The following is a 14177-nucleotide window of genomic DNA, read 5'->3' as shown; positions in this document are numbered from 1 at the left end:
CACACCACTAGTCCCATCATACTTGGTTGTCAGCATTTTTATGATAAGTTTGTTGCCATAAACTTTTTGAGAAGCCTTTGAACTACTCCTCTACTAAGTCTAAATATATCTTAATACACTCAGAGTCAGAAATTGCTCCACTGATCCCACTTTTTTTAATCATAAGGGATATGCAATTAGAGCAAGCCCACTTTTCTTTAGTTGCTCATAGATCTTCTTTTCTCAGCGAGATCCGAGGCATCAAGAGCAGGCTCAATAGAAGTTGTGTCTCGTAAAGCATAATCAAGATCCATCACTCCAAAGACAATCAGAATTTGCTCTTTTCATGAGGGAGAGTTAATCCCGGTCAGCTGTTCAATACCATTCAAATACCTAGAGACACCTGAAAAGTTCATCGCTGAATTAAAATAATGAAATAGAATTAGTAATGATATATATATATATAAATGATGTCTAATAACATGCTAATGATAATTTAAATTTGCATCATGCAGAAATGAAAAAGAACCAAATTATTTAATTAGGTGGGTCGACTGCGTGTGTTAGCTAGGTTACACATAGTAATAATTCCTTGACATATTATACCACTAAGTTTTCATCGCTGAAGATTTGAGATGGGCAACATGCACCCGTAATTGATCTAGATTTGTACCTATGTAATAGAGGTGAAAATGTGTCAACTTTTCGGCCTGCTCGATCCCCCAAACTATTTTAGATGCTAATTGTATCTCAGATATCAGATCAGATCTCAGATAGTTGTATCTGATATCGGATTCAGATATAGAGGGGTAGGTATCTATCGGATATCGGATATCCGAGAATAAAATCGGATATATCCGAAGACTATCCGTCAAGATATCGGATATCCGAGAATAAAATCGGATATATCCGAAGACTATCCGTTAACTATCTGAGACTACCTTCTAGAGCTTATAACTTTTTCATACAAAGTGTGATGGAGATAATATTTATATGAAAAATTATAGATCTACAGTTTATAGTTGATACTTTTTCATTTGAAGTTAGTAATATATTCAAATAATTAATAAAAGCTTCATTCCGCATATTGGACACTCGTAAATTCTCCGATTTCGCACTAACATAACTCTTTTTATGGAGTACTTGTTGGACCTCTATTGTAGTTAAGTTTTGGATACATGATAAAAAATAATATCTATCCGTATCCGATTCGATTACACCCTTATTATATTAGGCTGCATTATATTATGAGGAAAGAGTCATAAACAAAGTAAGAATAAGATTGTGATTTTATTCTTTTCAGTAAAAACCATGCATCAACCCAAGGAATAATAATTAATTATTAATTACAGAAAGAAAGCTTGTTCAAGTATAATAACTATGAAACCCTAATGTCATTGTACACCCAAATTGCACGCCACCACCAACACAAACCACGGAATAAAAATAATCAGAAGAATAAGAGGAAGAAAAATCGCCTACGGACGGCAGCATTTAACCGGATTGAATCCGCTGCCTCGCGTCCGCTGCGCAGCCTCCTCCTCCAACCCCCGTTCCTCGGCAGATCCGCCCCCGCCGCCCCCCGTCATGGGCCAGTGCCCCTCCGTCCCCCGCCGCCGCAAGCCTCCGCCACCGCCTCCCATCCTCGTTTCGCCGCCGCATCTCCTTACTTCAATCGCCGACGTGGGGGAGGCTGCGGAGGACCACACCGAAGACCTCCCCGAGGAGCTCCTCGCCCTCATCTTCGGCTTCCTCGGCTCTGGCGACCGCAAGCGCTCCTCCCTCGTCTGCCGCCGCTGGCTCGCCGTCGAGGCCGCCTCCCGCCTCCGCCTCGCGCTCGACGCGCGGGCGCCGCTCCTCGCCGCCGCGCCCCGCCTACTCGAGCGCTTCCCCGCCGTATCCAAGCTCGCGCTCAAGTGCGACCGCCGCGCCGAGAGCGTTGGGGACCCGGCCCTCGCTCTCGTCGCCGACCGCCTCGGCCCGGGACTCCGACGCCTCAAGCTCCGCTCACTGCGCGCCGTCACTGACAACGGGGTCGCCGCGCTAGCCGCCGCAGCCATAAACCTCCGCAAGCTCTCCGTCGGCTCTTGCGCCTTCGGGGCCAAGGGCATCGAGGCCGTCCTGCGGTCCTGCCTCCAACTTGAGGAGCTCTCCATCAAGCGCCTCCGCGGCCTCGCCGACTCGGAGCCCATCGCCGTCTCCGGACCTCGCCTCCAGTCTCTATCGCTCAAGGAGCTCTACAACGGGCAGTGCTTCTCCTGTTTGATTACCCAGTCTCCCAACCTCAAAACCCTCAAGATTATCCGATGCTCCGGCGACTGGGACCCGGTGCTCCAGGCTGTCCCAAGGGAGGCCCTGCTGGCCGAACTCCACCTCGAGAAGCTGCAGGTCAGCGACCGTGGTGTAGCTGCTTTATTTGGGCTCGAGATATTGTACCTTGCCAAGGTGCCGGAGGTCACAGATGTTGGGTTAGCTGCGCAAGCTGCCAAATCGCCGCGCCTTCGTAAGCTGCATGTAGATGGATCAAAGGCGAACAGGATTGGTGACCGTGGGCTCGCGGCAGTGGCACAGAAATGTGCCAGCTTGCAGGAATTGGTCCTCATTGGTGTGAATTTAACAAAATCCAGTCTCGAATTGATTGCAGCCAACTGTCCCACCCTTGAGAGGCTTGCACTGTGCGGGGCGGATACATTTGGAGACGCTGAGATCTCATGTGTTGCAGCCAAATGTGCTGCTTTGCGTAAGCTGTGCATCAAGGCTTGTCCTGTGTCTGACGTGGGGATGGATAAGCTTGCCGGAGGCTGTCCACGCCTTGTCAAGGTTAAGGTGAAGAAATGTCGTGGGGTGACGTCCGAGTGTGCTGAGCGGCTCCGGGCTAGCAGACATGGAGCCCTTGCTGTGAATTTTGACACGCCAGGTGGTGCTGGCGAGTTGCAGGATGCTAGGAGTGTGGATGAGAGTGGTGCGCTGGACAATGCTGGGAGTGATGTGCTGCCAGAGGATTTGGACGATCGGATTGGAGGACCAGACCTTTCGAGCGGGAGCAGTGGCAGGTCATCAAGATGGAAAGCACGGATGGGTGCTTTGATGACGAGGAGCTTGTCTGTTTCCATGTTCCGGAGGCGGACACAGGGAGCCTGCTATACAGCTCGCGAGTCATGAGCATTGGGTGCCATGGTTGCTCTTTCAGCACTTTGATTCTTTTACGTTTGTATGTTCGATTACTTGGTGATGTTGATTGTTGTATCGGTGTTTGTCTTTCTGGTTGGTACCATGCTGTTTTTCCTGATTTCTGTTAGGAATTTTAGTTCATATTGCCAGGCAGTTCGGTTGGAGGATACTTATCATTTGATTCTCGTCCTAGTAGCAATGATTCATGCAATTGCATGCTGTAATCTCCTTGGAAACAATTGTTTGAACTGAAAAATATGATGTGGAAACAATATCATATGGTCAAAGGCTCCAAGTTCTGATTTTGTTTGGCTATTAGTATCCGTATCTGCAAGTGAGAAAATATTTGTGATATAAAATACATGGACAGAAAAACTATTATACTTTATACTTAGATATCAAGTACACATACATAGCAAATAAATTGAGATCAAGAAATACATTTGGGTGAATATACTTTTGTGTTGCTTGTCTTTTGTTTTTGTTTGAAAGTCACATAGATGCCTCTTTTCTATCCATTTGCGAACTTATTATGGAAAAACTAAGCTCGGATAAAGTGGTATGATTGACTCTTGTTATTCTTTATACAGTATTATAGGCTTGTAGTCTCTGTGGAGAGGATGTGGTGCATCCATTCTTGTTTGGGATGTTAACAGAGTAGGGTGGACATTAATTCTTCTATCTTCAATCTAAAAGGGATGATAAAATGTTCATGTGATCATGATATATGATATGGAGCTGGATGCTAGGAGAATGTCTATTTTTAGTATTATTTGATCAGTGGCATAAAATTGAAGTATGTAAGTTACGAACATGGACAAATTAGAGTAATATGTACAAACTTAATGTGCAAATACTCAAGCGGGCATGTATGTGCATGCATTTGTTATAGATTTTGGTAGCATCCTCTTCTCTAAGAAGTATTCCTTAATGATGTGGAATATCAACATCTCTTACCTCTCTGTTACGTGCTAACTAAATTTATTGGATTCTTTTTTCAATACAAACTACAAAGACATCACTGGTGGATTAAACTGATTATATTTTATTCTTCTGTTTGTTTTGTTGCATGCTGTTTTGGTAGTGAGCAACATTTAACAGATTATCTTGTCTGTCGAATATATATGTTTTATTCTTGGATGGGATCTGAGTTGAGTCATTAGGCGATGCTAGTTATCCGGCATATGACATGCTATGTTGTTTGATATCATTCTCCTTAAGTAACATTGCCTGTTATGCACAACCAAAATTGGAAATTAACCAAGTGGTGTCGTAGTCTATTTCCAGGAACTCTTAAGAAAGATCGTCTAGTTATTTCAAAACTACCATCGACCTTATTTTCCCCCTATTTTATTTCTTCTTGAGGTTTGATTGCGTTTTCCCTTGATACCGTGTTCTTGTGACTGGAAACATGACATAGTACATGCCTATTGTCAATTGTGTTTATATGTAGGACTATTCTGCTCCACTGAGTTGTTGACATGGACTTGAATGGTTTCTGAAGTTCCTGCCATTTGTGCTTCTCGTCCTTTTGGTCATGGCGTTTTAAGCACGGTGTCTGAACACAGGATCTTCTCAATCTTTCATGTAGAATCTTCAATGAAAGTTTTCTGAAAGTTTGGCCATTTCCCAGGCCACTCACGGGCAGTTGACTTTGAAGCTGACCAGTAGGAGACACCGATTCCCTGCTGGTTCAACTACATTCTTCCTTCTTGAAGATGTATAGCTGTTGGCTGTTGCCTTCCCTGATCAAGGAATTTGGTAAGTACTGTACTAGTGGTGCTTAATTACTTCCAAGTTGTGGAAATGGGAGGTTTTGAGAATATGGTTACGGTTGTTGCTGAGTATCCTATGTTTATATCTATGCAGTAGAATTATTTGGACGGCGCTGAGCATCCAATTTTCATGTTTTGATGGTGTTCCATCGTTCAGTATCGCTGGAAATTTTGGAACTTTTTCTCAGTTTCACAACGTTGTCTTCGGTTCTGTTCTTTCAAGTCAGATGTGTGAATTGTTTCCTTGAAATGCATTCTTAATTTTTCTGTTCTTTACTTGGCGTGCTGAAAAGATAGCCCTTTTCCATGTTAAGTTTTTTTTTCGTCATAGGCGTAAAGTTCAATTGACTTTGATGCAAGTAGGCATTATGCGTGAGGTAGTGCTGGCCATGATGAATGAAATTGGGAAAAAATAATTACACATGGCTGGGCGTGGCCAGGCATCCATTTTTCATGAAAGCACATGTGTTGCACATGCTGTTGGCGGATCCAGCACCACCAAGTAGGGAGCTCTTCTCCCTCCTCTTTCATACTAAAAATTTGAAAGAGGCTTGGAGGCTCTCAAGTGTGCGTCCGCGGCTGATCCGCCTCTTAGTATAGCTATAAATTTTGTTTGTAGTTATAGAACTTCAAGGAGAGACATAACTACATGTTCCTATTCATTTAATGTATAACACAATTTACTAGGCTAAACTCTTTTGTCTAATGGTCACAATAGGTGGTTGAGATGATAAACTAACTGAATGAGGTAGGGAAAGACATAACTCTAGTAGAGGGATACAAAAGGAGTATATCTTTTCTTAATATTTGTGCCCATGTCTAAACTACAAACATAAAATTTTGCTCTAGGACACTCTGACCTAGAGGTTTTAATTATAGGACATTGGAATTTTTCATCTTTGTTGTGGATATTTACGTGTGGACACCACGCCTGTTAAAATAATAATTTTAAGCGGAAGAGGAGAGAAAGATGTGATGAATAGACCTTTTTGCCCTTCACCTTTCTTCTTCCATTTGTCAGACTTGGACTTGGATTGATTTCTTCCCTTGGCCTTGTGCACAGGCGGCGATGCCCTGCTAGTACATGGGAGTTGGAAGTGTTGAAGCAACAAATCGAATACTAATTATGTAACAAATTGATTGCTCCTCTCACGCTAGGGACTCCCCCATGTTGAATTTTGTCGGCTGCCGCTACCTCAACCATCCCCTTCCTGCTTCATCCCGGTCCAAGGCGCCGCCACTACAAACGGAATAGCAAGGCATGGGGCCATGTTGTACTCTTGATGGGTACAGATTATGTCAAGTGCGTGTGAACATAACTTTTTTGAGCGGATGGTCGGTACATAGCTAGGCAGTCCCTTAACTCGTATAGATTAGTATTATCTAGATACGGATATGGGTGTTAGAATTCGTCGTAGACTCGGTGTTTGGTTTGGCAAAGAAAATTTGAACACGTGAAATACAACTCGGAATCTGATATGGGTGTTAGAATCCTACTTAAATTCGGGGTGTCCGATTCGGTAAATATATTTGGACATAGATGTTCAAGTAATACTGGTACAGATTATATGCCGTACATGTGATCTATGTTGTGTTAAAGTATATTTTAGCAACTTTCCGATTAAATTGATTTTGAATTTACAAGAATATATAAAAGCATAACTGCCAACATATATCATATAGTTAAACATGAGTATTTCAAAAGCATATATGAAAGCACATAAGCTACTCATGAATAAAAATAAATCAAGACTGATAATTGACAAAGAGAGGCAATATAACACATAAACAATTGTTAAAACAAACTTATGACTCTCAGAGCGAGTTACCGAATTAACGGCCATCCAACACATACTAAGATGTTACCGATCAGTGTATCAAGTCACCTCTAGAGCTAGGCCGAGCTACCCTAGTTTATGATCAAGAGAACAACTTTGAAAATATAAAGCACAGTATCAGTCGGCCTCTAAAGAATACAGAGAGAGAGCCGAGCACAGAGGACAGCAGGGCGCCTGTCGGAGGATAAACTCCTGTCGCAGGGATCCCGAGAGACCCCTTTTTAAAGATTCGGCCGGGAGATGATCCTGAACGAGCTCGTCGGGGAAATAAATGGAAACGGAAATAAATGCAACGGTTGGTGGTGGGGGATGATCGACCTAGTGCAAAAAGGAGATAGATGCACCGAGGTTTTGACAGGTTCGGGCCGCACGGGGGCGTAACACCCTACTCCTGTGTGAGTGCGATATCTTTCCTTGAAGGGAATTCTTCAAGGATATGTCTGGTTACAAGTGTGTGTTGCCTACAGAGAGCTTGAGGCTCCCGTGTTCTAGCTCTGCTCGAGCTTGTTTGTGATGTTCTTCGTTTCTTGATCTAGGCTTGGCTCAGTTGAACTGGATTTCTGCTAGACTTCGCCTTTCTTTGCCTGAACTTTGCATATTTTTTTTTTTGCGTCTCCTCCTTGTGTTCTCCATCCTTTCCTTTTATACACGCGCCGACCTCGACTTATCCTAAATGGGAAAGAGGGGGCGCGAGTGTCAAGGCGCCACGGAGAAAGGCGTCATCATTCCGTCTTGGCGAAGTGACAGGGGCGGTGGAAAAATGCGGCGCGCATCCGACCACCCGCCACTGTGGACGTCCTCCGGCGCCATTGAGAGGGCCCACCGGGCGGCCACAGAGGCGCCCGGTGCGCCCATCCTGTCTTGTTCTTCTGTCAGGGCAGGGTGGCAGGCGGAACGCTTCGATCCTGGCAACGTTATCCCGAGGCACCCGGATGATACGGGACGGGACCCGTGCAATTAATGGACCCACGCCCCCCTGCCAAAGCATGGCAGGGACTGACACTAGGGCGTGGCAGCTGAGAATATCGGGATGTCAGGATGTCAGGCCGCGCATGCCCATTAAATGCGGCATTGGACCTTTGACTGGCTGACACCCCGCCGACGGGACCCTTCGGGTCGTCGGGCGATCTTGCGCGAACCTTCGGGGAACCAAGTCCTCGGGGGCTGCCACGTGCAGCCCCGAGCACTCTCTCCCGAGCACTTCAGTGAGACCTTCGTGGAACCGAGTCCTCGGGGGCTGCCACGTGCAGCCCCGAGCACTCTCTCCCGAGCACTTCGGTAGGACCTTCGGGGAACCGAGTCCTCGGGGGCTGCCACGTGCAGCCCCGAGCACTCTCTCCCGAGCACTTCGGTAGGACCTTCGGGGAACCGAGTCCTCAGGGGCTGCCACGTGCAGCCCCGAGCACTCTCTCCCGAGCACTTCGGTAGGACCTTCTGGGAACCGAGTCCTCGGGGGCTGCCACGTGTAGCCCCGAGCACTCTCTCCCGAGCACTTCGGTAGGACCTTCGGGGAACCGAGTCCTCGAGGGCTGCCACGTGCAGCCCCGAGCACTCTCTCCCGAGCACTTCGGTGAGACCTTCGGGGAACCGAGTCCTCGGGGGCTGCCACGTGCAGCCCCGAGCACTCTCTCCCGAGCACTTCGGTGAGACCTTCGGGGAACCAAGTCCTCGGGGGCTGCCACGTGCAGCCCCGAGCACTCTCTCCCGAGCACTTGGCTGTTCAAATCATCGGGGGACTATGGTACTCGGGGGTGAGTGGGAACCCTTCTGAGCACTTTCTTCCCGGTACTTGGACTCTGCGGATCATCGGGGAACTGGGGTGCTCGGGGACCAGAGGCTGTGGCCCCGAGCACCTTCTCCCGGACTTAGATTCTCCTCATCCTGCAGGGGGGATCTCGCGGGATGGTGACACGTGGCGGATGACCGGCCTGGTCTCGGGACTCAGGGACCCCTGGTTCCCGATACACCGACAGTAGACCCCGGGCCCATTGGTAGGCGATGGCACGGAGACTACGGATGGGCCCTTCGTCGCGGCCGAGGCCGAGGCTGGTGTGGACGCCACATGGCAGGCTTTCGAGAGGTGGCCCTTGCGGACCCAGACCTCGGGTACGACCCCGCGGGGAAACGAGTGGACGCGTGTCCACACAACTTCTGAAGGGTATGACGACCGTACGGGCGGCACGCACGGCCGCCGCGCAGATCGAGGAAAATACGCCTGGCAGCCGCTGACGCCGCACGATCGGCGGGAGATTCGCCTGGCGGTTGCGTCGATCGAGGCGACGCTTCGCCGAGCGAACCGTTGGGCGGCAATTTTTGAACTTTGAGATATAAAAGGGGGAGGGGATCGGTCCGTCCCCCTCTTTACGCCTTCTTGCACCCCTGCTCTTGCCTTCTTCGTGCTCCGAAGCCCTTAGGAAATTCTCAGGCGACCGGAGCACTTTTCCTTCCTTTCCTCCACCACCAAAAACACCTCCACTCTTGCCGAGATGACGAGGGTCGGAGGAGGCCGCCGGGACAAGGCTCCGGACAGCATTCTGCCGGAGTCTCGTCTGAGGAACGAAGAGGCGGCGGACAAGATCAGAAAGTTGCTGGTGCCCGAGGGGCAAGAGGGAGCTATGGTGGTGAGGCCGGCGAGTCTGACGCCGGTGACGACTGTCCCCGGGCGGATCGTTCTCTTCACATCTTTCGTGGCGGCGGGGTTGGTGCCGCCGTTCTCCACCTTCTTCCTGCAAGTGCTCGAGACCTACGGCATCCAATTGGTGCACCTGAGTCCCAACTCCGTCGTGGTGTTGGCGATCTTCGCGTACCTCTGCGAGATGTTCGTGGGGGTGGCGCCTTCGGCGACGCTGCTTCGACATTTCTTCATCCTTCGGCCGGTGAGGAAGAAGAGGGGGCACTCCACGGCGGATGTCGTGGGGTGCTGCAACCTTTGGCTTCGGGACGGCCTGGGGGATCACTACATCCCCCAGGTACTGCGTAGCAAGTGGGAGGAGTGGCGACGGGACTGGTTCTTCGTCGACGTCGACCCCCACGAGCGCCTCGAACTGCCAGAGGCGGCGGCGGAACCTCAGAGGTCGACGTGGGAGGCGCCGCTGCCAGAAGACGCGAGGCTGAAGCCGGTGCTGGAGCGCATCCGGGATCTGCGCGAGTCCGGGCTGACTTCTGTCATGGTGGTGGTGGATTTTCTGCGCCATCGGCTGGCGCCTCTGCGAGAGCGGGCCCGGCCGAGTTGGTTCTACACCGGGCCGGAGGACATTACCCGGACCCAGATCGGCGCAAGCTGGGATCTGGGCCCGGCGGAGTTGAGGGGCATGACGCGGGTGATCACCAGAGTAGAAGACATGGGCCGGGCGGAACTCCCGTGGCCGGAGATGGCGCTCTGCGCCAATCCCGACCGGGTGGCAATCATGGCGCGGCTGCCGGAGTTCGACGCCCAGGGGCCCGTGGACCGGCCGAGGAGCCGGAGCCCCGAGGCCTCCAAGCTCCCCGGTTTGGACGAGCTGCTCGGCGAGGAGGCCACAAACAGCTCGGCGCGGGCTGGCGATGGGGCCGCTGCAGGCAGCAGCCGCCGTGCCAGAGAGGAGGGCGTCTCTGATACCGCCGTGGAGGTGGCGCCGGGGGACCGGGGAAAGCGTCCCCGAGCCCTCATCTTGGTGCCGGATTCTCCGCCGTCGCCGCCGGCAGCGGCAGCATTCCCGGTGCTGGAGCCGCGGCTTGTGCGGATGGGGCCTGCGCCGGCGCCTGAGACTCGCGCAGCGGCCCCGCCAAGCCCCCAGCGGAAGAGGCGACGGGAGGACTCCGGGCCGGTGCCGCCGGACCCGGACTTCAGGCTTCCAGCGGCCAAATGGCAGTACCGGTAAGTTTCTTTCCTTGCTCTTTCTTGGGCGTTTCTTGCCCGAACTGAGCCTTGACCTTGATCTTCACCTATCTCCCGCAGGCCGGCCACGGGCGCCACCGCGACTGAAGGGGTGCGGGCGCCGAGGCCAGAGCCGCGCCCACCGACCGCGCCGACGCAGGCGGACTCAGGGACGGCGGAGGCGCCAATAGTCGTGGCGGCCACTGGGAGAGAGGCGGAGGCGGCGGCCGAGAGGAGGACAGAGTAGCCGTCCGAGTCCTCGGCGCCGGCAGAACCTACCCCGGGCGTGCAAAGCCCGGGGCAGATGACGGTGGAGGTAGAATAATATGAACAAGGGTTCCCGATCTTCCGAAAGGTTCTGGTAACTCTCGATTTGGTGGAAACGAGACACAAGTCGATCCGGCTTCCGAACAACACGATCCGAAACCCCGCAATCGCAGCACCACGTCTCCTCTGGTTATCAACCGGCGTTGCACGGTTGACCTCGCCAAGAAGGCTAAAATCCTTGCCTGCGAATCGAAGAACACAAGCAAGAACAAGGAAGAATGCAACCAAATTGCAGATAAATGATTAATCTCACGAGTTGGGGTCTCACAAACCGACGAAACGGCGAAACTGTTCTTGACAGAATAATCTAAGCAAAACCCAACCCTAATTAGGGTGGCGGCTACTGTATATAAAGGATTAGGGTCGGCCAAGGACCCCTAGACGCGTCCCTAATGGACTCCAACACGATACATGGCCCAACGGACCAAAAACGGTGACGCAGCACCGGGACAGATTCTGGACGCTGACTTGTTTTGACGTTTCCCGTTGACTCAGAAGGAATTTGGACCTCAAACCAACGCCATTGGTTTCCTTATGAAATTATCTTTCCAACCATATGTGAATCGTCGAAAACGGAGTCCGGATGCGTCCTGGGCGTCCGTTTTATTGCTCGCTGGTCCTGGAGGCCGAGGCTGATTCGGACTCGAGTTGGACTGGACCTCCTGCTGTTGTTGGACGTCCTAGCTGCTCCTCCACGCCTCCAAGCCTTCCTCTATGTGTTTCCTTGTCCTCTCCATGATTCCTAAACAACACATAATCATTAGGTAGTAATCTATTCTCAAAATTATATAAAGAGTTGCTTAGGAACGAGCTCACCTCTAAATTTAATTGTCGTGCGCGAGCTCTTGTGATTGGACCTTGAAAGTTCAATGGAGGATCATTGTATGTATCCGAGGGAGTGATGTCCTCATCATCCTCCCCCTCTTGAATTGGAGTCGTCCTCGACTCAAGCTCATCATCGGCTCCCAAGTAAGGTTTCAAATCTGCAATGTTAAAAGAAGGACTAACCCCGAACTCGGGTGGCAACTCAAGTTTATATGCATTATCATTTATTTTCTCAATTATCTTATAAGGACCAGCAGCTCTTGGCATTAATTTAGACTTACGCAGCTCTGGAAACCTATCTTTTCTTAAATGTAACCACACTAAATCACCCGGTTCAAGTTTGACTTCTTTCCTACCTTCACTACCAGCAATTCTATACTTTTCATTCATCTTTTCGATATTTATTTTAGTTGTTTCATGCAACTTACGAATAAAATCAGCACGTGCACTAGCATCACTATGTGTTCTTTCAGTGGTAGGTAAAGGCAAAAGATCAATAGGAGCGCGAGGGGTAAAACCATACACTACCTGAAAAGGACTTACCTTGGTGGTAGAATGTGTTGCCCGATTATAAGCAAACTCCACGTGGGGCAAACATTCTTCCCACATCTTCAAATTTTTCTTCAAAATAGCTCTCAACATGGTACCCAAAGTGCGGTTCACTACCTCCGTTTGGCCATCAGTTTGTGGGTGGCAAGTAGTAGAAAACAATAGTTTTGTACCCAACTTATTCCATAGAGTGCGCCAAAAGTGACTCAAAAATTTAGCGTCGCGATCTGAAACAATAGTAGAAGGCATACCATGCAAGCGAACAATCTCTTTGAAAAAGAGGTCAGCAATATAAACGGCATCATCACTTTTATAACAAGGTATAAAATGTGCCATCTTAAAAAAACGATCCACAACAACAAAAATGCTATCCCTCCCTCTCTTAGTCCTAGGCAATCCCAAAACAAAGTCCATCGAAATATCTGCCCAAGGAATAGAAGGAACAGGAAGAGGCATATACAAACCATGTGGATTCAAGCGAGACTTAGCCTTTTGACATGTGGTACAGCGTGCCACGAACCGCTCAACATCTCTCCTCATCTTTGGCCAAAAGAAATGTGTGGCCAACATATCCTCCGTCTTCTTAGCACCAAAATGTCCCATCAATCCTCCTCCATGTGCTTCCTGCAACAACAAAAGACGAACGGAACCAACTGGAATGCATAAACGGTTAGCTCTAAACACAAATCCATCATTGATCACAAACTTGTTCCATGTACGTCCCTCTTTACAGTTCAGCAATACATCTTTAAAATCAGGATCAAGCACATATTGTTCTTTTATTGAGTCAAGTCCAAAAATTCTATAATCAAGTTGGGACAACAAAGCATATCGTCTAGACAAAGCATCAGCAATTATATTATCCTTCCCTTTCTTGTGTTTGATAACATAAGGAAAAGATTCAATAAATTCAACCCACTTAGCATGTCTACGATTCAGATTATTTTGAGAACGAAGATACTTAAGCGATTCATGATCTGAATGTATAACAAATTCTTTAGGCCACAAATAATGACGCCACGTCTCTAAAGAACGTACAAGTGCATACAATTCCTTATCATACGTAGAGTAATTAAGAACAGGGCCATGCAATTTTTCGCTAAAGTATGCAATGGGCTTACCTTCTTGCATCAAAACACCTCCAATGCCAACTCCACTAGCATCATATTCTAGCTCAAAGGTCTTACCAAAATTTGGAAGTTGCAGCAATGGCGCGTGCGTAAGCTTGTCCTTCAAAGTGTCAAAGGACTCCTCTTGTGCCTTACCCCAATGGAACACCACACCTTTCTTTGTCAACTCGTGTAAGGGGGCAGCAATGGCGCTGAAATCCTTCACGAAACGACGATAAAAACCTGCAAGTCCAAGAAAACTTCTCACCTGTTTGATGTTTTGGGGCACCGGCCAACTCTTTATGGCTTCAATTTTCATCTCATCCACCTCAATTCCCTGTGGAGTAATAACATAGCCAAGAAAAGAGACTCGATCCGTGCAAAAGATGCACTTCTCAAGGTTACCAAATAAACGTGCATCACGTAAAGCATTAAAAACAGCACGTAAGTGATCCATATGTTCATCCAAAGACTTGCTATAAATCAATATATCATCAAAGTAAACCACCACAAATCGTCCAATAAAAGCTCTTAAAACCTCATTCATCAAACGCATGAAAGTGCTAGGTGCATTAGTTAAACCAAAAGGCATTACTAACCACTCATATAATCCGAATTTAGTTTTGAAAGCTGTTTTCCATTCATCTCCAAGTTTCATTCTAATTTGGTGGTAACCACTACGCAAGTCGATCTTTGTAAAAATTACAGAGCCACACAACTCATCAAGCATATCATCAAGTCTAGGAAT

General features: G+C 48.7%; 1 protein-coding gene across 1 annotated transcript; it reads left to right on the top strand.

Moving 5' to 3' along the window:
* Positions 1 to 1460: 1460 nt before the first annotated feature.
* On the top strand, positions 1461 to 3455 carry LOC133901714 (F-box protein At1g47056-like). The gene has a single exon (XM_062343168.1). It carries the CDS (start codon positions 1567 to 1569, stop codon positions 3139 to 3141), a length of 1575 nt encoding a protein of 524 aa, XP_062199152.1. The 5' UTR covers positions 1461 to 1566; the 3' UTR covers positions 3142 to 3455.
* The last annotated feature ends 10722 nt before the right edge of the window (positions 3456 to 14177 follow it).

Source organism: Phragmites australis, chromosome 20 (assembly GCF_958298935.1).
Source record: "Phragmites australis chromosome 20, lpPhrAust1.1, whole genome shotgun sequence".
NCBI lineage: Eukaryota > Viridiplantae > Streptophyta > Magnoliopsida > Poales > Poaceae > Phragmites > Phragmites australis.
The sequence above is the reverse complement of the archived record's forward strand: the minus strand, read 5'-3'. Positions and strand labels throughout refer to the sequence as shown.